The 22,049-nt window shown below is 43.9% G+C and overlaps 1 protein-coding gene across 1 annotated transcript in view; it reads left to right on the forward strand.

Moving 5' to 3' along the window:
- The window catches only part of LOC127007985 (kin of IRRE-like protein 1), a 77,711-nt gene extending 55,732 nt beyond the window's left edge, over nucleotides 1-21,979 (forward strand). Inside the window, exons 5-8 of the mRNA XM_050879530.1 lie at nucleotides 4,386-4,536; nucleotides 13,070-13,194; nucleotides 14,685-14,803; nucleotides 20,554-21,979. Of these exons, the coding sequence (XP_050735487.1) occupies nucleotides 4,386-4,536; nucleotides 13,070-13,194; nucleotides 14,685-14,791 (383 nt within the window). The 3' untranslated portion in view covers nucleotides 14,792-14,803; nucleotides 20,554-21,979. The remainder of the gene's footprint in view (nucleotides 1-4,385; nucleotides 4,537-13,069; nucleotides 13,195-14,684; nucleotides 14,804-20,553) is intronic.
- The last annotated feature ends 70 nt before the right edge of the window (nucleotides 21,980-22,049 follow it).

Raw genomic sequence — 22,049 nt, forward strand, 5'->3', positions numbered from 1 at the left:
GGAGGAGAAGGAAGAAGTCTATGGGAAGGTTAAGAAAGGAGGACTCGATATTATTTTCTTCTTCTTCTTCTTCTTCTTCTTCTTCTTCTTCCTTCTTCTCCTCCTCTTCTTCCTCTTTCTCCTAACCTCTATTCCTTCTTCTGTTACCTACTTTCTATCATGAACTTCCTTCCTCTTACCTCCTCCTCCTCCTCCTCCTCCTCCTCCTCCTCCTCCTCCTTCCGTTTTCCGGTTTCCACTTGGTTTTATCTCCTTTATGTGTCTCCTCCTTCTCTCTCTCTCTCTCTCTCTCTCTATTTATTTATTTTTCTTTATTTGTTTGTTGTTGAAGAGAAAGACTAAAGACATAAATATATATAAAACAAGAAGCAAATATAAGGTAAAGAAAAGAAAAAAGAAAAATATTGACAAGAAAGACGAAGGAAGGACAAGAAAGGAAAAGAAAAATAAGTAAAATGAAAAAGAAAAGCAAAAGAAAAGAAAATGATAGATAGACAGAAAAGAGAAAGAAAGAAGTGGAGGAAACGATTGGGGGAAAAGATAGAAAGGAAATAAACCAAAAAAGAAAAGAAAGAAGGAGAAAGATAAACAAAAGGAATGAGAAAGAAAGAAAGAAAGAAAGAAAGAAGTAGAGGAAAAACGATGTAGGAAAAAGAAAGGAAGAGAAACAAAAAAATAAATAAACGTTAACTAAAGAAACAAATGAAAATAATAAAATAATAATATCCTTTTTAACTTCTTATTAAAACTCCTCCAGGAAAAAAAAATAAAAAAACAGCGACGGGAGGAGGAGAAGGAGAGGAGAAGGAAGAGGAAGGAGGAGGAAGGAAGGAGGAGGAAGAAAGAGGAGGATACGAGGGAGAGAGGAGAAGAAATGGAGCAAAAATAGGAGTTAAAGAGTCAAGGATGAAGAGACGAAGAGGAAGAGAAAAGAGAGAAAAGTAAAAAATGGAAAAAAAAAAGAAATCAAGGGGGAAAGGAAAGGAGAGAAAGAAAAAGAAAGAAAAGAAAAGAAAAAAAAGTAAAGAGAAATGAAGAAAGAAGTAAAGAAAAAATGGGAAGGAAAACGAAAAAAGAAATCAAGGGGGAAAGGAAAGGAGAGAAAGAAAAAAGAAAGAAAAGAAAAAAAGGAAAGAAATGAAGAAAGAAGGGGGGCTGGGGGGTTGTTTGAGGGGAGGCTGTTTTTTTGGGGAGAAGTCGCAAATAGGTAGAGTAAGGAAGAAGGTAGGTAGGTGGCAAGGTAGGTAGGTAGGTAGGTAGGTAGGTAGATTGAACAGGTAAGAAAGTTAAGGTGTGTTGCAAAGGTTGGGAGTTCCGGTAATACCTTAATAATGTTACGACCAGAAGAGGAGGAAGAGGAGGAGGAGGGAGGAGGAGGAGGAGGAGGAGGAGGAGGAGGAGGAGGAGGAGGAGGAGGAGGTACAGGATATGAGGTGGTAAAGAGGACAGGGTTAAGGAGATGTAGGGAGGAGTAGGGCGAAGAGAAAGATCACGCAGAAAAAGAGGAGGAGGAGGAGGAGGAGGAGGAGGAGGAGGAGAAGGTAAAGGATATGAAGTGGTAAAGAGGAAAGGGTTAGGGAGATGTAGGGAGGAGAAGGAAGAGGAGGAGGTTCTGGGAGAGGAGGAGGAGGAGGAGGAGGAGGAGGAGGAGGAGGAAGAGAAAAGAAAAGTAGAAGGGGAGGTGAGAGGGAGAAGAGAAAGAGAGAAGAGAGAAGGACGAGGAGGAGGAAGAGGAGGAGGAGGTAAAGGATATAAGTTGAAGAGGAAAAGAAGAAGAAAAAAGAAAAAAGAGAGAGGAGAGAAACGGAAGAAAATTAAAGCAAAGGAGAAAGAGGAAAGAGGAAGAGGAGGAAAGAAGAGAAGGGAGGACGTTAGGGAGGTGAAATAAAGAAGAGAAAGAGAGCAAAAGGAGAAGGAAGAGGAGGAGGAAGAGGAGGAGGAGGTAAAGGTGATGAGAGGAGGAGGAAAATGAAAAGAGAGAAAGAAAGAGAGGAGAGAAAAGCTGGAAAATTAAAGCAAAGAAGAAAAAAAAAGAGATGGGACAAAGAAGAAAATAGGAAGAGGAAGGAAGAGGAAGGAAAGATAAGGAACTAAGAGGAAAGAAGGAAGAGGAAGAGGAAGGAAGAGGAAGAAAAAAGAGGGAGAGGAAGACAACCATAATGTGAGAAAATGTGAGTAGAGATTAAGGTAAAATTTAAAGGGAGACTATGTTATAGAGAGAGAGAGAGAGAGAGAGAGAGAGAGAGAGAGAGAGAGAGAGAGAGAGAGAGAGAGAGAGAGAGAGAGAGAGAGAGAGAGAGAGAGAGAGAGAGAGAGAGAGAGAGAGAGAGAGAGAGAGAGAGAAGACCCCAAACCGTGAGGATGTTAATGAGGAAAGTTTAGATTCGTGAAGAGGATGTTGAAGGCGTGAGACACATTGTAAGTATGAGGAGAATGAGGAGAGAAAGAAGAGGAAAAAGAGAAAGAAAAAGTAGGAAAAGTAAAGAAAGTTAAATTAGAAAGGAAAAAATACTGTGGGAAAAGTAAAAAGTAGGAAAATAAAGAGATCAAAATGAGTTAAAGGAGGAGAGAAAGAAGGAGAAAGTAAGAAAGAGTAGGAAAGGAAAAGAAAGATTATAATGTAAGAAAAAAATTGATAAATGAGGAGAAAAAGGAAAGGAAAGTAGGAGAAGAAGGAAAGTAAAGTAGACAAAATGAAGAGAAGTAAAGAAAGAGATTCAACGTAGAAAAGTATCAAATGTATAGAAAAGTATAAAAGGAAAATGAGGAAAAAGGAAAAGGAAAAAGTAGGCAGATGATAATGTAACAAAAATGAGGTGAATGAGAAAAGAAAGAAGAGGAAAGTAGGACAAGGAAAAGTAAAGGAAAGACAGAATAAAATGTAAGAAAAATAAAATGAAGTAAATGAGAAGGAGGAAGAGGAGGAGGAAAAGTAGAAAAAATTAAAAGAAGTAAAGACAGATTAAAATGAAAGAAAAAGTTAGGTGAATGAGAAGAAAAAGAAAGAAAAGAGGAAAGAAAGAAAAGGTAGAAATAGTAGAGAAAAACGAATCAAAACATAAGAAAAAATAGGTTAATGAGGAGGAAAAAGAAGAAAAAAATAGGAAAAAATAGGAAAAGAAAAGAAAGACAGATCAAACTATAAGAAAAAAACACTATGAGGTGAATAAAGAAAGAGAAAGTAAGAAAGAAAGGTGAGAGAAAGAAAGAGAGAGAGAAAAGGAAAAGTGTCAAAAGGATAAGTAAAGAAAGAGAAAGTAAGAAAGAAAGGTGAGAGAAAGAAAGAGAGAAAGAAAAGGAAAAGTGTCAGAAGGATAAGTAAAGAAAGAGAAAGTAAGAAAGAAAGGTGAGAGAAAGAAAGAGAGAAAGAAAAGGAAAAGTGTCAGAAGGATAAGTAAAGAAAGGGAAAGTAAGAAAGAAAGGTGAGAGAAAGAAAGAGAGAAAGAAAAGGAAAAGTGTGAGAAGGATAAGCCAAATTTATGAGAAGGAAAGAAAAATAAGAGGAACGGAAATTAACACTCAAGGTACAAAGATATTACTCTAAGGCACACAAAAGAAGAAGAGGAAGGACTTTATAAATAACAGGAGGAGGAGAGATGAAGAGAAGTTAACAAAGAGATAAAAATGTAGGAAAAGTAAATGAGTCGGTGAATAAATAAACTAAATAAAAATAAATAAAATGATAAAGAAAAGAAAGGAAACACATCAGGTAAAGGAAGAAAACAAATGAAGCGAACACATCCACAAATAATACTAATGGTTTCCAAGACAAGAGAATTATAGAGCAAAAAAAATGTGAGGAAATAAGAAAGAAAACAACAGCCATTAATAAGAAAAAAATATCCCCCGAAAATGAAGAAGAAAAACAAAAGAAAAATAGAAAATAAAGACAAATAAAAAGGAAGAAAACACAACCACAATAAAAAGAGAAATAATCCAAAGGAAGAAAATGAGTAAAGAACAAAACAAAAACAATGAAATCAAAAAGAAAACAAACAAAACAAACACCCACAAATAAAAGACAAAGGTATTCTCCTCCTCCTCCTTCCCCCTTTAAAAAAAAACACAGAAGCCAACTTTAAGAGAACAAAAAGAAAGTTCAGATGGATTCTTTTATTTTATTCGAGGCAAGAGGAAGGATCAAAGGCGGGAAGGGACGGAGAAGTGACCGCAAGAATGGACGCCTTCAAAGACAGACAGACAGACACACAGACAGACAGACAGAAAGGAAGCTGAAGTAGTGTTTCCGGATAAGTTGCTGGGCAGTGATGTGCGTCTTAGTGTGTGTGTGTGTGTGTGTGTGTGTGTGTGTGTGTGTGTGTGTGTGTGACTAAGAACGTGAGCTTAATCCTAACGTTTGTCTCCTTCTCCTTCTCCTCCTCCAGTGCAGCAGGCGCGGATCGAGGGCCCAGCGGAGGTGTACATCCAGAAGGGCTCGACCATCCGCCTCACCTGCCGCGTCAACACCCACTCGGAGAACGTGGGCGCCGTTACCTGGTTCCGGGACACCCACAGACTTGACTATGACTCCCCCAGGTAAAGTGTGGAGATGGGGGAAAGGGATGGGGGAAAGTTGGGGGGGTGTTTGTGTGTAGGTGGAAGGAAGATGATAGTTAGAATGCGAAGAAGAAGAAGAAGAGGAAGAAAGAGGAATAGGTAGGGGAAAGAGGAGGTGTTAAGTGTCCAGGTGAAAGGAAGATTATTGTTAGAATGGGAAGAAGAAAAAGAGGAAGAAAGAGGAATAGGCAGAGAAAGCAACATAATATGAAAAAAAAAAATGAGCAAGGGGAAGAAGAGGAAGAGGAAAGAGGAGAAGGAGATCAAGAGGAAAGATAAAAAAAAGTAGAGAAAATAGAAGAAAAAAAAAGAAGCAGGACAAGAAAAAAAAAATGAGGAAGGAGGAATAGGTAAAGCAAGCAATAGAATTACAAAAAAGGAGGCAGGAAAAGAAGGGAAAGAAGAGGAAAGAGGGAGAGAAAGAGAAATGAAAGGGGTGTGAGTGTAGATAGTGTGAGAGATGGGAGCTGCTTGTGGGTGTTAGTGAAGGGGTGGGAATGGGTGGATATGAGAATGGAATATATATATATAGAGAGAGGAAATGGGAGTGAGATTGCGGGTGGAAGAGATTGCGTAGGGGAGGAGGCGGAAGTGTCTGAGTGTTGGGGAAAAGGGAAGTTAGGGAAGGGGGATTGGTAAAAGGGATTGTGGGGGTGGGTATGAGTGTGGGGAATCGGGGAGTTGTGGGTGGGTGAAGAAGGGGAAGTGTGAGGGTGTAGAAGAGAGAGGTGAGGGGGAAGGGAAGAGGGGGTAGCGGGGAGGGTAATGTATGTTTTTTTTTTTGTGTGTGTGTGTGTGTGTGAATAAGCGTGTGCGTGTGTGTGTGTGTGTGTGTGTGTGTGTGTGTGTGTTCATGTTTCACTTTTTTGTTTTGTTTTTAGTAATGAGAGACGCCACTTAATTATTATGCACCGACACACAAAACAAACAAACAAACAAGCAAAACAAAAACACTCTCGTATACATTTTTCACTCGCCAAACTAATGCCTAAAGTTTTAAAGGGGTGTAATTCATTTAGGAGCAAACAAAACTCGGCATGGAAAAAAAAAAGTTAGCGAAGAAAGGAAAGAAAAAATTAAGGAGGGAACGAGAAACCAGGAGAAAGAAAGAGAGAGACAGAGAGAAAGAGAGAGAGAGAGAGAGAGAGAGAGAGAGATGATGATAAAGAGCAGGACGACGAGGAGGAGGAGGAGGAGGAGAGGAAGAAGGAGGAAGAGGAGGTAAAGGAAGCAAAGAAGAGGAGGAGATGGCCAAGAGGAAAGAGGAAGATGTAGAGGAAGTAAAAGAAATGAAAAAAAGAAAGAGGACAACAAGAGGAGAAGGGAAAGAAGAATAAATAGAGGAAGCAGAAAAAAAAATTAAAGAGGAAAATAAGAAGAGGAAGAGGAAAGAGGAGATCCTATAAACTTGTTCTGGTGTACTCCTCTTGTATCTCCCTCCTCCTCTTCCTCTTCCTCGTCCTCCTCCTCCTCCTCCTCTTCCTCCTCCTCCTCCGCTTGTCCTAGCTTGTCCATTCCTACCGTGTCCTGCTCCATCTCACATCCTCCTCCTCCTCCTCCTCTTCCTCCTCCTCCTCCTCCTCCTCCTTGTGCCTTCCTTCCTCCTTCTTCTGTTCGGGTCACGCCTCGTCGCTCTTCCTTCAGGTCGAGTATATCCTCCTGTCTGTCTGTCTGTCTGTCTGTCTGTCTATCTGTCTGTCTGTCTATCTGTCTGTCTGTCTGTCCCTCCCTTCCTTATCACTCTACTCTTATGTATTTATCTCTCTCCCTTTTTCTTCAATTCTCGCCTTTTCCTCTTCTTCCTCTTCTTCTCTTTTTCTTTTCTCTCCCTTCTTTTCTTCTTCTCTTTCTCATTCTCTCTCTCTCACACTTCTCGTTCCTCCCTTCTTCATCTACCCCCATCTCCTTTCCCTTGTTTTCTTCCTCTTCCTTTTCTTCATTCTCCTTTCTCTCTCCCTTTTCTTCTCTTTCTCACTCTTTCTTCCTTACTTTTCTCGTCCCTCCCTTCTTCTCCTCCTCCTTCATCTTCTTTCCCTTGCTAATCTTTCTTCAATCCTCACCTTTTCTTCCTCTTTTTCTTCCTTTCTCTAATTCTCCCTTCTTTTTCCCTTTCTATCTCTCTCTACCCCTCACTCTTTTCATTCCCCCCTTCTCGTCCTCCTCCTTCATCTTCTTTTCCTTGCTAATCTTTCTTCTTCTTCTTCCTCTCTTTCTAATCCTCCCTTCTTTTTCCCTTTCTTTCTCTCCCTCTCCTCCTTACTTTTCTCGTCCCTCCCTTCTTCTCCTCCTCCTTCATCTTCTTTCCCTTGCTAATCTTTCTTCAATCCTCACCTTTTCGTCTCTTCTTCTTCCTCTCTCTCTAATCCTCCCTTCTTTTTCCCTTTCTTTCTCTCCCTCTCTTCCTCACTTTTCTCGTCCCTCCCTTCTTCTTCTCCTCCTTCATCTTCTTTCCCTTGTTAATCTTTCTTCAATCCTCACCTTTTCTTCTTCTTCTTCTTCCTCTCTTTCTAATGCTCCCTTCTTTTTCCATTTCTTTTTTTCTCTCTCTCCTCCTTACTTTCCTCGTCCCTCCCTTCTTCTCCTCCTCCTTCATCTTCTTTTCCTTGCTAATCTTTCTTCTTCTTCTTCCTCTCTTTCTAATTCTCCCTTCCTTTTCCCTTTCTTTCTCTCCCTCTCTTCCTCACTTTCCTCGTCCCTCCCTTCTCGTCCTCCTCCTTCATCTTCTTTTCCTTGCTAATCTTTCTTCTTCTTCTTCCTCTCTTTCTAATCCTCCCTTCTTTTCCCTTTCTTTCTCTCACTACCCCTCACTCTTTTCGTCCCTCCCTTCTCCTCCTCCTCCTTCATCTTCTTTCCCTTGCTAATCTTTCTTCAATCCTCACCTTTTCTTCTTCTTCTTCCTCTCTCTCTAATCCTCCCTTCTTTTTCCCTTTCTTTCTCTCTACCCTCACTCTTTTTGTCCTCCCTTCTTCTCCTTCCCCTTCGTCTAATTTATCCACTTGGCTATGTTCTTGTCACTCCCTTAGTTCGTTTCTCAGCTTTCCTTGACCTCGCTCCCCCCTCTCCTCCTCCTCCTCCTCCTCCTCCTCCTCCTCCTCCCATCTACGTGTTTCTCTGTCCTTCTTTCAACACATTGCCCGCACGCTCTCCCCCTCCTCCCCCTCCTCCTCCTTGTCCCTCCTTGTCCCCTTGTATAAGCCTGTCCGTCTCCTTCCCTTGTTTCCTTGTCCTCGTCACGTCCGTACTCTTATTATCTTCCCGCCTGCGTCCCCTCCACACACACACACACACACACACACACAGACACACACACAAACACACATACCAATTCTTTCCACCTCCTTCTCTCTCTCTCTTAGGTGTTTGTAGGTGGTACAGTCTTGTATTCAATCAACTACAATGAGAGAGAGAGAGAGAGAGAGTTTCCCCTTATACGTGTCCCTCTCAGGTAACATCCAGGTGAGAATATTCATTGCTCACCTCAAGCCGCGCGGCACTGTACTTCACCTCTTGTTTTCCTCCTCCCGGGAAGACAAAGGAGGAGGAGGAGGAGGAGGAGGAGGAGGAGGAGGAGGAAGAAAAATGAATAGTAATAACAATAATAAGATGAAGAAAAACAGCGTTAGTAACAATGATAAGAAGACAACGAGAGGAAAAGGAGGAGGAGGAGGAGGAGGAGGGGAAATATGAATAGTAATAATAATAATAATAATAATAATAATAATAATAATAATAATAATAAGATGAAGAGAAACAGCGATACTAAAAATGAGAAGAAGACAACGAGAGGAAAAGGAGGAGGAGGAGGAGGAGGAGGAGGAAAATGGATAAGAAGAAGAAGGAAAAGAAGGAGAAGAAAAAGAAGACAAACAACGATACCAACAAATATAAGAACAGGAAAGAAAAAGTAGGAGAAAGAGGAGGAGGAGAAACAAAGAGTGGAAGAGGAGGAAGAGGAAGAGGAGGAGGAGGAAGAGGAGGATAATATCGGAAAACACATAAACCCTTTCAGAAAACGACTCGCTCTAAAACAAAACCAGAAAAAAATCTATGAAAAAAATTAAGACCTTAGAAGTTAAAAAAAAAACGAAAACAAATAAAGAAACAAATAAAAAAAAAGGAGAAGAACCGAAGCAGAAAGAAGAAAAAAACGTGTGTGTGTGTGTGTGTGTGTGTGTGTGTGTGTGTGTGTGTGTGTGTGTGTGTGTGTGTGTGTGTGTGTGTGTGTGTGTGTGTGTGTGTGAGAGCGCGTCAGGGTCCGCGTCCAAGCTGAGATTGCACAAGATTGCCACGAAACGCCCGTCATATTTCCTGGCGTGTCCCAGCCCTGTCAAGCCCCAACAAACCCTGTCAGAAAGCCTTACCAAAACTCCTCATCAACCGTACCAAGTCAAGCCAATCTCTGCTGCTCACTAAACTCTGCCAAGGCTTACCAAACTCTGCCAAGCCTTACCAATCTCTGCCAAGCCATACCAAACTCTGCCAAGCTAAACTGGCAACACCAGACTCTGCAAGCCTTACCAAACTCTAGCCAGGCTGCCAAGCCTTACCAAACTCTGCCAAGTAGCCTTTGGAATCCAAACTCTGCCAAGCCTTAAACAGAGTCATCTGCAAGCCTTACTAAACTCTGCCAAGCCTTACCAAACTCTGCTGGGCTTTCCACTAGACTCTGCAAAGCCTTACCAAACTCTGTCAAGCCTTACCAAATCCTGCCAAGCTCCACTAATCCTGCCAAGCCTTTACAAACTTGTAGCCAGCAAACTTACAAACCTGCCAAGGCTTACCAAACTCTGCAAAGCCTTACCAAACTCTGCCAAGCCTTACCAAACTCTGCCAAGCCTTACCAAACTCTGCCAAGGCTTACCAAACTCTGCAAAGCCTTACCAAACTCTGCCAAGCCTTACCAAACTCTGCCAAGCCTTACCAAACTCTGCAAAGCCTTACAAAACTCTGCGGCTTACCAAAGTAAAACCAAAGTCTTTTAAACCCTAAACTCTGCCAAACCTTGCAAAGTGCCAAGCCTTACCAAACTCTGCCAAGCCTTACCAACCCCAGCATAACCTTACCAAGCCTTACCAACCCTTGACATGTCCTACCTAGCTTACCAAACCTTCCCAAGCTCAAATTCTTCTAGCCTAGCCTTACCAAGTCCTACTAAGCCTTGACAAGTCCTGCCTCGCTTTTACTGAACACCTTAACAAACCTTAACAAACTAAACAAAGAGCTACCAAACCGTACCAAGCTCTTACCCAAGTTCTAAACCCTGTAAAGACTCATACTCAAACCTTACCGAATCTTATGAAACCCTTCCCAGCCTAACCCAGCCTTGTCCAGCCCTCCCAGCCTCGCGGACTCACGCTTTGGGATGCAGCAGAGGGAGGTAATCTGCGCCAAGCTTCCGATCCAGAGACGAGGAGAAGAAGGGCGGAAGAGAAAGAAACATGGAAGCATAGAAGAGCAGACAACAGGAGGCTTTAGAGCTAGGATTTAAGAAAGAGGAACATAAGGGAAGAAATGAAGAGCTTTTTGGATTTAAGAAACATGGAAGCATAGAAGAGCAGACAACAGGAGAGCTTTAGGATTTAAGAAACATGGGAACATAAGGGAGCAGGAAACAGAAGAGCTTTTGGATTTAAGAAACTTGGGAGCATAGAAGGCAGGAAACAAGAGAGCTTTTGGATTTAAGAAACATGGAAGCATAGAAGAGCAGGAAACAGGAGACTTTTAGGATTTAAGAAACATGGAAACATAAAAGAGCAGGCAACAGGAGAGCTTTAGGATTTAAGAAACATGGGAACATAAAACAGCAGGAAACAATAGAGGTTTTTGGATTTAAGAAACATGGGAGCGTAAAAAGGCAGAAAACAGGAGAGCTTGTGGCCTACAGAAACATGGGAGCATTGAAGAGCAGGCAACAGGAAAACTTTTGACTTATAGAAACATGGAAGCGTAGAAGAGCAGGACACAGAAGAGCTTTTGGCCTAGAAAAACATGGAAGCGTGTAAGAGCAGGAAACAGGTGAGCTTGTAGCCTAAAGAAACATGGAGGCGCAGAAGAACAGGTCACAGTTTGAAGAGGAAAGGCGTCGAGGGAAAAAAAAAAAAAAAAAAGGAAGAAAAAGAAGAGAATATAATGATGATGATGATGATGATGATGATGATGGTGATGCTCAATAAAAGTTAAATCGTGGAGAATATTGAAAAATCTGAATATATTGTCTCTCTCTCTCTCTCTCTCTCTCTCTCTCTCTCTCTCTCTCTCTCTCTCTCTCTCTCTCTCTCTCTCTCTCTCTCTCTCTCTCTCTCTCTCTCTCTCTCTCTCTCTCTCTCTCTCTCTCTCTCTCTCTCTCTCCCCTTTAAACGAGAGGAAATAAGTACCCAAAGGAGGAGGGGGGAAGAGAGAAAAGAAATGAAAATTAAAGTGAGGAGAGGAGGAGGAGGAAGAAGAAGAGGAGGAGGAGGAGGAGAGAAGGTAAAGAAGTTAAAAGCGATAAGGAGTGAAAGAATGAAAGAGGGGAGAGTAGAAATGAGAGGAAATGAAGAGGAGGAGAAGGAGAAGGAGGAGGAAGAGGAGGAGGAGGTGGGGAGAGTAGAAACGAGAGGAAATGAAGAGGAGGAGGAGGAGAAGGAGGAGGAAGAAGAGGAGGAAGAGAGAGGAGATGAGAGGAAATGAAGAGGAGGAGAAAGGAGAAGAAGAGAGAAATAGAACGCGAGGACTAATGAGAGAAGGAGAAGGAAAAGGAAAGAAGAAAATAAAGAGGAAAAAGAAAGAAGTGGAAGAAAAAGGAAGAATAAGAAACACGCAAAATAAAATACTAATAAAAACACATAAATAAATAAATAAAGAAAAGAAAGTAAGAAAAAATCAAAAGAGGAATAGAAAAGAAAAAAAGGAAATACTGATAAAAATACATAAATAAATATAAAAATAAATAAATAAATGAAAACATGGATAAAAAAAGATCAGATAAATAGATAAATAAATGAGATAAATAATAAAATAAAATAAAATATAAATAAAAGTCGAGAAAGAAAATTACATCATTACTTTCCCTGTTGCCACACACACACACACACACACACACACAAGGACCACCCAATCCAATCTAATCTTGTGCCTCGCCGTGTGTGTGTGTGTGTGTGTGTGTGTGTGTGTGTGTGTGTGTGTGTGTGTGTGTGTGATAGTGTGTGTGTGTGTGTGTGTGTGTGTGTGTGTGTGTGTGTGTGTGTGTGTGTGTGTGTGTGTGTGTGTGTGTGTGTGTGTGTGTGTGTGTGTGTGTGTGTGTGTGTGTGTGTGTTCGTTCGTCCTCACCAAACGCACTTCATGACCCGTCTCTGCAGCTCCTCCTCCTCCTCCTCCTCTTCCTCTTCCTCTTTCCCTTTCCTCTTGTTCCTCCTCCCAGCTACTCTTCCTGCTTATCCTCTTTCTTCTCCGACTTCAAAGCATTCAAAGGCAGCGAGAGAAGGGGGAGGAGGAGGAGGAGGAGGAGGAGGAGGAGGAGGAGGAGGAGGAGAGGCTTAACTGAGACACAAAGTTCACTATTCTTTTTATCTCAAGAGTTCGTTGGTGAAAATACTGTGGAGGGAGAATTTTAACTCTCTCTCTCTCTCTCTCTCTCTCTCTCTCTCTCTCTCTCTCTCTCTCTCTCTCTCTCTCTCTCTCTCTCTCTCTCTCTCTCTCTCTCTCTCTCTCTCTCTCTCTCATCCATATCGCTTTCCCGTCCTCCTAACGACCCCCGCCCCCTCATTTTCCCTCATCCCTCACCTTCTCCTGTCATCTCAAGCCACTTTTTCCTCCACTCATTCTCCTCTTAATCCCCTTCCTCATCTGCCTTTGTCTTCCTCCTCTCCATCTTCTTCTTCCCCTCTTTCCCTTCCTCTTCTTTCATGCATTTGGTCCCCTCTTCTATCTTCTTTCTCGTACTATTTTATCTTCTCTACATCTTCTCCTCCCTTCCTCATCTGCCCTTGTCCCCTCATCCCCATCTTCTTCTTTCCCTCTTCTTCTTTCCATCTTCTTTCATTATCTGCCTTTATCCCCTCTTTCCCATCTTTTTCTTTCCCTCTTCTTCTCTTTTCTTCTTTACATCTTCTTTCTTTATCTGCCTTTGTCCCTCCTTTCCCATCTTCTTCTTCCCCTCTTCATCTCTTTTCTTCTCTCCATCTTCTTTCCTTATCTGCCTTTGCATCCCCCCCCCCCTTTCTCCTTCCCTCTATCATCCCATCTCTTTTTTTCTCTACATCTTCTTTCCTCATCTGCCTTTACCCCCCCCCTTTCTCCTTCCCTCTATCATCCCATCTCTTTTTTTCTCTCCATCTTCTTTCCTCATCTGCCTTTGTCCCCCTCTTTCCCCTCTCTTAGCTTCCCCTCTTCTTCTCTTTCCTCTCCCCATTTTCCCCTCTCCACCATTTCCCCTCTCCGTTCTTGCCCTCCCTCCTACGTGCCCTCTCAATGCCCCTCTCCTCCCTCTCACCCTCCCCCTCTCCTTCACACACAGGCAGGGGTCAGCGGGATAGAGAGACTCCTCCCGCACCACGTCTAAGCTCTTCATCACCCGGGCCATGCGGACAGACGTGGGGAACTACACCTGCGTCCCACAGTTTGCGGACGCCGCTTCGGTACAGGTCCACGTGGTCAACGGTGAGTCAGGGAGGGGGAGGGAACCAGGTGGGGAGGAGGAAGGGGGGTGGTGTGTGGAGGTGGAGACAGTGGGGGTGGAAGGAGGTTGGGATGGAGGAAGGGGAGGAAGAGTGGAGGTGGTGTGAAGAGGTGGTATGGAGTGGAAGGGGTTGGATGGAGGATGGAGGCAGGTGTGGGTGTGGAAGAGGGGTGTGAGAGGACAGAGAGAGAGAGAGAGAGAGAGAGAGAGAGAGAGAGAGTTAGGTATTATCAATTTAGGCCATATTAAGACCTTCATTAAGTCTCATTATACGGATATCATTCTGCTTTTTCTCCTTTCTCCCTCAACCTTTCCTTCCTTCCTTCCTTCTCTCCGTTCGTCCTTCCTCCTCCATCGAACGTTCGCTCTCGCTCGCTCTCTCTCTCGATTCATTTATTTTCTTTCTTTTCTCATTCCCTCTTTCCTTCCATAATTCTTCCTCCCTTTCTCTCCAATTATCGCACATTCCTTCCTCCATACCTCTACTTATCCCTCATTTCTCTCCTCCTCCTCCTCCTCCTCCTCCTCCTCTTCCTCCTCCTCCTCCTCCTCCTCCTCCTCCTCCTTCCTACCTTGACATAAACTCCTTCCTTCAATATATTCTTTTCCTTTTCCTAACTTTTATCTATTTTCCTCCCATGCCCTTATTCTTCCTTCTTGCTTCCTTCTTTTATCTCCTTCCTCCCTTTCCTCCTTCCTCCATCCCTTCTCCCTTACCCTCTATTCTTCCTCTTCCACCTTCCTCTAATCCTTCTCCTCTTCTCCTTTCTTCCTCTTCTTTTCTCTTCATGTTTACTCTTCCTCCAACTCTTTCATTTCACCTCCTTCCTTCCTTCCTTCCTCCGCCATCCATTCCTTCCTTCCATCCTCTTACTCTTTCCCTTCAATCCTAGCTTATCCTCCCTTCCTTCCCTTCCTTCCCATTCCTCCTTCTTCCTCCCATTCCTCCCTTCTTCCTTCAAACCTTTTTCATCTCCCTTTCATCCCTTCCTTCCTCCCTTCTTTCCCTTCAAACCTCTCCTCCTTTCCTCCCTTCCTTCCGCCACCCTCCTCTCCATTCCTCTTTCCCTTCAAACCTTTCATCTCCCTCCCTTTCATCCTTCCTTCCTCCCTTCAAACCTCTTCTCCTCCTTTCCTCCCTTCCTTCCGCCATCCCTTCTCTATCTCCATCCCTCCCTTCTTCTTCAAACCTCTCTTCTCCCTCCCTTTCCTCCCTTCCTTCCGCCATCCCTTCTCTATCTCCATCCCTCCCGTCTTTCCCTTCAAACCTCTTCTCCCTCCCTTTCCTCCCTTCCTTCCGCCATCCCGTCTCTATCTCCATCCCTCCCTTCTTTCCCTTCAAACCTCTCTTCTCCCTCCCTTTCCTCCCTTCCTTCCGCCACCCCTTCTCTACCTCCATCCCTGCCTTCTGTCCCTTCAACTCTTCCTTCTCCCTCCCTTTCCTCCCTTCCTTCCCTTCCTACCCCTACAGGAGAGGAGTCAGCTGCTGTCCACACCGCCGGCAGCCCCTCAGCACGCAGCGACGGGCGTGCTGTGTGCGTGCTGCTGATGCTGGCGATGATGCTGAGCCGGCGGTGACATTCTTTGGGGGTGAGTGCTGTGTTGTGCTGTGCTGTGTTAGGGGTATGGGGTGTGGGGAAAGAGGGGAGGGGAAGGGATGCTGTGTTCTTGGGGGGGGGGGGGGGGTGATGTGTGGTGTGGTAGGGTGATGGGGTGAGATATGCTGTGGTGTGTTTGTTTGTTTGTGTGTGTGTGTGTGTGTGTGTGTGTGTGTGTGTGTGTGTGTGTGTAGGCGTGATTTTTTTTTTTTTACGGCAAAGGAGACGGCTCAAGGGTTACAAAAAGAGTGCAGAGAAAAAAAAAAAAACATCATTGTGTTATGTGTAAGAACGGAATGATATGTATGTATGCCCCTATGTATATGTATGTATGTATGTGTTAATGTATGTATGAATGCATGTATGTATGTATTTATGAATGTATGTATGTATGTATGTATGGGTATGTATGACTCCCTGTATGTGTGTATGAAATCATGTATACGTAGGAGAGTATGGTCTTGTGTATGTATGAATGTATATATGCCCGAAGAGGAACAAGGGTAGAAAACTCAAAGGACACGAAAGAAATAAAAGAAAGGGAGAAAAAAAGGAAAGAAAGAAAAGAGAGAGGAGTAGGTGAGGCGAGGAGGGAATTTAAATAGAGACTTCGGGGGAGAAAGAGAGAAAGTAAGAGGGGAGGAGAGAAAGAGAGGAAAAGGAAGAGGAGAGGTGAAGCGGGGGAAGGAATTTAAACAGCGAAGAGGAGGGAGGAAAAAGGGGAGAGAAGGTAAGAGGAAGGGAGAGAAAGGGAGGCGAAGGGAAAGGAGAGAAACAGGAATAGGGAAAGCAAAATGAGGTGAAAGAAATGAAAGAAAGGAAAGAGGAAAAAAAAGGGGGAGAGGAGAAGAGAGGGAGGAAGGGAATTTAAACAGAGAAAAGAAGGAAAAAAGGGAGAAAAACTGAGCGAAGGGGAGAGAGAAAGGGATACAAAGGTAGAGGAAAGAAACAGGAGTAGAGAAAATTAGAAGAGACTGAATGAAGGAAAAAGGAAAGAGAGAAAAAGGAGAGGAGAGATGAGGCACGGAGGAAACTGAAATAGAGAGGAGAGAGGAGAAAAGGAGAGGAAATAGAAGGAGGGGAGATAAAATGGGGAAAAAAGGAGAGAAAGGGAGGCAAAGAGGGAGAGGAGAGAGAGAAAAAGTGAAATCAAGGTGCGCGTATTACCTGTCGGAACGCAATCAGGTGTGTTAACTACCTACGCGAATATCGACCCTGTGCGTGGGGCAATTAAATCATGCCCCCCCCCGCCCCCCCTACCCCCACCAGAACCCCTACTCCCCCCTCTACCCTCCCCTTCCAACCCATACCGCCCCCCCCTCTCCCACCTCCCCCTTCCCTTCTGACACTCCTCCGTCCCTCCCCACCTCTACCCACCTCCTCCCCCCCTCGTCAGCCCCCTCCCTTACCCCCTATCCCCCACCCCTTACCCCTCCCTTCCTTCCCTCACCATCATCATCACCTGCCCCCCCCCCTGCACACACATCCACTCCCACTCCTCCTTCCACCCCCTCCTCACCCCCCGCCCCATGCCTCTGATCGGGTCTTTGATAACTAGGGGGCGCGTGAGCCTAATTGAAGCCTGACTGTGATCCTTCATAATCCTTAGAAGGGGAAAGAGGGAAAGAGAGAGAAGGAGAGAGGGAGGGAGAGGATAATGAGGAGAAATAAATAAGGAAGGAGTACAAGACGGAGGAAAATGAAGAGGACAGAGAGAGGACAGAGAGAGAGAGAGAGAGAGAGAGAGAGTATTATATTAGTTAAACGATGAAGATTAACATACAGTAATATCTCTAAAACAAAGCCTAACCAAACCATAACATAAACAAACACATAAAATAATAATAAAACAACGATAAGAATAAGAAACAAAACAACAAAAAAATAAAACACAAGGAACCAAAAAAAAAAACACTATCTACCCAAAACAAACAAACAAACAAACAAAAAACAAACAAGAAAACAAGAACAAAACAACAAAAATAGCAAAAACAAACACTCATTAAAACATCCTCCCCAAAACAAACCCAAACAAACAAAACACGAACAAACAACATAGAAACAACCACAAACACCAAACACACACACACACACACACACACACACACACACACACACACACACACACACACACACACCACACAGGTTAGAAGCTTCACCCGGCACACCTGTAGCCCACACCTGCAACCCCCCCACACACCTGAGACCCCACACACCTGCGCCTTTGTCACAGGTACGTTGCGACTCTCAAAGGTTTAAAGGAATCACAAACCACCTGAAAACGATCTGGGTACAACTTTTATTGAGGGGGGGGAAGGGGGTGATTGCGAGGAGGAGAGAGTAGGGGAGAACCGAGGGGAAAGACGTAGGTGGGGAGGGGAAGGAGAACCAGGAGGGAAAGATTAAAGGAGAGAAAGGTGAAAGAGAGGAGAGGGGGGAAAGGAAAAGGAGACTAAAGGGAGAAGAGGGGAGAGGGAGAGGAGGGGATCAAGGAGGCATAGAGGGGAGAGAAAGTAAATGGAGGAAAACGAATGGGAGGAAAAGGAAGAGGAAAGGAGAACACGAGAAAGAAGAGAAAGGAAGGAGAAGAAAAGATGAAGAGGAGAGAAAAGGAGGAAAGATAAGAGAAAAGGAGAGAAAGGGAGAGAAAAGTAAGAGAGAAGAAAGGAAATGTAGAAGAGAGAAAGAAAGGAGAAAAAAAGATGAAGAGGAGAGAAAAGGAGGAAAGAAGAGAAGAAAGGAGAGAAAGGGAGAGAAAAGGAAGAGAGAAGGAAGGAAGGGACACAAGGGAAATGTAGAAGAGAGAAAAGAAGAAGAGAAACTAGAAGACATCAATGATAAGGACGGGAGAAGAGGGGAAGGAAGAAAAGAAGAGAAGAGAGAAAAGACGGCATAAATTAGCAGAAAGGGAGAAAAAGGAAGGAGAGGAGAGAGGGGAGAAGCGAAGATAGGGAGAGAAAGTAGGAAGAGAGGACAGAAGAGAAGGAAAGAAGAGGAGAGAAAGGAAAGAGAGAAAGATACAGAGAGGATAAGCAAAGGAAGGGAGACAGAGGGAAGAGAGAGAAGAGAGACGGAAAGGAGGAAAAGGGAAAGAGGAGGAGAAGAGGAGAAGGAAGAGAAGAAGATAAACGAGGATAAACGGCATAAATTAACAGAAGGGAGGAAGATAGGAGAGAGAGAAAGGGAGAAGAGGAAAGAGAGTAGAGGAGAGGAATGGGAGGAGAGGGGAGAGAAAGAGAGGAGAGAGGAGAGGAAAGAAGGGGGAGAGTAAGGAAGGGAGAGAAAGGGAGGAAAGATAGGAGAGGGGAGAGGAAAAAAGGGGGATAGTAAGGAGAGAGGAGAGAAAGGGAGGAAAGGAAAGAGAGGAAAGGGGTGAGGAGAAAAGGGACGAGGGTAAGGAAAGGGAGGGTAGGGAAAGGGAGGAGAGAGGAGAGAAAGGGAGGAAAGAGAGGAAAGGGGAGAGGAAAGAAGGGGGAGAGTAAGGAGAGGAGAGAGGAGAGAAAGGGAGGAGATGAAAGATAGGAGAGGGGAGAGGAAAAAAAGGGGCGAGGATAAGGAAAGGCAAGGTAGGGAAAGGGAGGAGAGCGGAGAGGAGGAAAGAGGAAAGGGAGAGGAAAAGGGGAGAGTAAGGAGAGGAGAGAGGAGAGAAAGGGAGGAGATGAAAGATAGGAGAGGGGAGAGGAAAAAAAGGGGCGAGGATAAGGAAAGGCAAGGTAGGGAAAGGGAGGAGAGAGGAGAGAAAGGGAGGAAAGATAGGAAAGGGGAGAGGAAAGAAGGAGCGAGGGGAGGGAAGGGGGAGATAATGGCAGCTTATGGGAGGCCTCACAAGGGAAGGCGGTAAAACACGAGTTGGCAACGATTACAGATCTAAATTACGATTCATCTTGCCATTAATCACTCACGGAGGAGGGGAAGAGAAGGAGGAGGAGGAGGAGGAGGACTAATTACTCGAGGAAGATTTATAATTACCGGACACGTACGTCACACGAAGGAAGGAATGAAGGAAGAGAGGAAGGAAGGAAGGAAGGAAGAAAGGAAGGAAGGAAGGAAGAAAGGAAGGAAGGAAGGGAGGAATGAAGGAAAGAAGGAAGAGAGAAAGGAAGGAAGGAAGGGAGGAAGGAAAGAAGGAAGGAAGGAAGAGAGGAAAGAAGGAGGGAAGGAAGAAAGGAAGGAAGTAAGGGAGGGAGAAAGGACAAGAGAAAGGAAGAAAGGAAGGGAGGAAGGAAGAATAGAAGGAAGGAAGGAAGAGAAAAGGGAAAGAAGGAAAGAAGGAAGGAAGGAAGAATGGGAGAGGAAGAAGAGGCAAAAAAAGTAAAGAATCATGAGCCAGTGAAGAAATAATAATAATAATAATAATAATAATAATAATAATAATAATAATAATAATAATAATAATAATAATAATAAATTTTTCACCTGTATCTTTTTCCTCGTTTATCTTCACTCGTAACTCATTATGCCTTTCCTCCTCCTCCTCATTTTCCAATTCTTACAAGAGCTAACCCATCCCAACACACACACACACACACCCACACACACACACACACACACACACACACACACACTCTCCCCTTCGTGCACTCATCTCAGGTGTGGTCAAAGGTGCGAATGACAGACAGGTGTGGGATTGGAATTACCAGGTGTGTGTGTGTGTGTGTGTGTGTGTGTGTGTGTGTGTGTGTGTGTAATTACCGGTATCAAAGGGCGTGTGGTAATCTGTGTGGAGCTGGTTTCGAGATAAGGGATGAGAGAGGTAAAGAGAGAGAAGATTAAAAAAAAAAAAGGAGGAAAATCACTAGGAGGTATGGAGGTGGAGGGAGCAAGATCGGGAGGAGGAGGAGGAGGAGGAGGAAGAAGAGTGGGGAGGTAAGAGGAGGAAAGAGGAGTGTTTTGCGGAGGTGGGAGAGTAAAGTACAAGTTCATTTTTTTTACAGCAGAGGAAACAGCTCAAGGGCAAAAAAAAAGAAACAGTAATGAAAAAAAAGCCCGCTACTCGCTGCTCCTATGAAAGATTTCAGAGGAGTGGCCGAAAGATAGGTCAATTTCGGGAGGAGAGGTGTCCTGATACCCTCCTATTGAAAGAGTTCAAGTCGTAGGCAGGAGAAAATAAACACACACTAAAAAAAAAGAAAAGATGAATACAAACAACAAAAAACGAAAATAAATGAACAGAAAAAAATACTGACAAATCAAACTTAATCTCTCTCATCCTCTCCTCCCTAAAATCATCCCCTCCTTCTCCTTCTCCTCCTCCTCTTCCTCTTCCTCTTCCTCTTCCTCTTCCTCCTCCTCCTCCTTCTCCGTTAGGCTCAGCAGCTCATGAAAAACAAACGGGCCGGATCCGTCGAAAAGTCAGCTCGTATTTCCTACAAGTTGAGCGGCCAATCCTGAGTTAGAGTCCATGATGACCCCGTGTGTGTGTGTGTGTGTGTGTGTGTGTGTGTGTGTGTGTGTGTGTGTGTGTGTTTGTACATTAATCACGTAAATTGCTTATGTTGTGCAGGTGTGTTGGACAAGGTAGAAGAGGAGGAGGAGGAGGAGGAGAAAGAGGTTATGGGAGAATGGATGAATGCGAAAAGGGTGAAAAAAAAGGAGAAAGAAAGAGGAGGAAGAGGAGAAAAAGGGAGAAGTAGAAAGAGGAGATGGAAGAAGGAATAGAAGGGAGAAGGAGAGTTGGAAAGACGTGAAAAGGAGTAAAATGACAATAATCCGAATGTTTTTATTTTTATTTTTTCTCCACAGATCTTGGACGAGGAACATCTGAGAAGGAGGTGAAAGAAGAGGAAGAGGAAGAACGCTACTCCATTACTCTATTTCATCACCACCACCACCACCACTAACACCACCACCACTAACACCACCACCACCACTACCACCACCACCACCACTGCTACCACTAATATCACCACCAACACCACCAGAACCATCACCACCATTGCTTTCATTACCACCACCACCATCACCACCACCACCACCACCACTTCCACCACTGCTACCACTAATATCACCACCAACACCACCAGAACCATCACCACCATCACCACCACCACTGCCGATGCCTCCAACTCAACAACAACAATAACAACAACAACAACAACAACAACAACAACAACAAAACCACGAACAGCGACAAACAACGACGAAGGGAAAAAAAAGATGAAAAAAAAAAAAAAAAAAAATCCTTGGTGATGATCGAAAAAAAAATCTCATTGCAAACATCACCTTTTTTTTTTGTTTCTATCATCATCATCGTCATCATCATCATCATCCTTATTATTCTCTTCGCTGATGTTTCTTTCCTTTTTTATTTTCTTTTGCTTTAACCCACACACGAACGCACTACGCCACTGCCATTCTTTTTCCTTTTCTCTCTTTTTTTTTTTGCATTTTCTTTCTAGCAAATTTAAAGAAACGATATCATATGCTACAGCTACCACCAACACAGCTACTACTACTACTACTACTACTACTACTACTACTACTACTACTACTTCTACTACCAAACGCTTTTAACCCTACCAATTCTGCACTACTACCACCACTTCTACTACTACTACTACAATTTCTACTACTACTACTGCTACTACTACTTCTACTACTACCACTACTACTACTACTACTACTACCACTACCACTACTACTACTACTACTACTACTACTACCACTACTACTACCACTACTACCTCTACCACTACTAAGGCCGCGGTCGTCCCAGCATCAACAATTCATGGCCGCCTTCCCCTCTAACCCTATTACTTGTTACAATCACCTCAATCACCTCACGCTATTTTTCACCATTACCGTCACCTCATAATTTTCACCTCCCACCGTCAGCACCTTATGTTCTCTCTCTCTCTCTCTCTCTCTCTGTCTCTGTCTCTGTCTCTCTCTCTCTCTCTCTCTCTCTCTCTCTCTCTCTCTCTCTCTCTCTCTCTCTCTCTCTCTCTCTCTCTCTCTCTCTCTCTCTCTCTCTCTCTCTCTCTCTCTCTCTCTCTCTCTGTCTCTCTCTCTCTCTCTCTCTCTCTCTCTCTCTCTCTCTCTCTCTCTCTCTCTCTCTCTCTCTCTCTCTCTCTCTCTCTCTCTCTCTCTCTCTCTCTCTCTCCGCTTTAATCACCCGCCACCGCCGTCACGTCCTCAGCCTCACCTCCTCCTCCTCTCTCTTCTCCTCCTCCTCTCTCTCTCTTTTCCTCTCTCCTCAACTCCTCCTCGAGTGCAACAAAAGAAAACGACCTACCAGA

This window comes from Eriocheir sinensis, chromosome 36 (genome assembly GCF_024679095.1).
Source record: "Eriocheir sinensis breed Jianghai 21 chromosome 36, ASM2467909v1, whole genome shotgun sequence".
NCBI lineage: Eukaryota > Metazoa > Arthropoda > Malacostraca > Decapoda > Varunidae > Eriocheir > Eriocheir sinensis.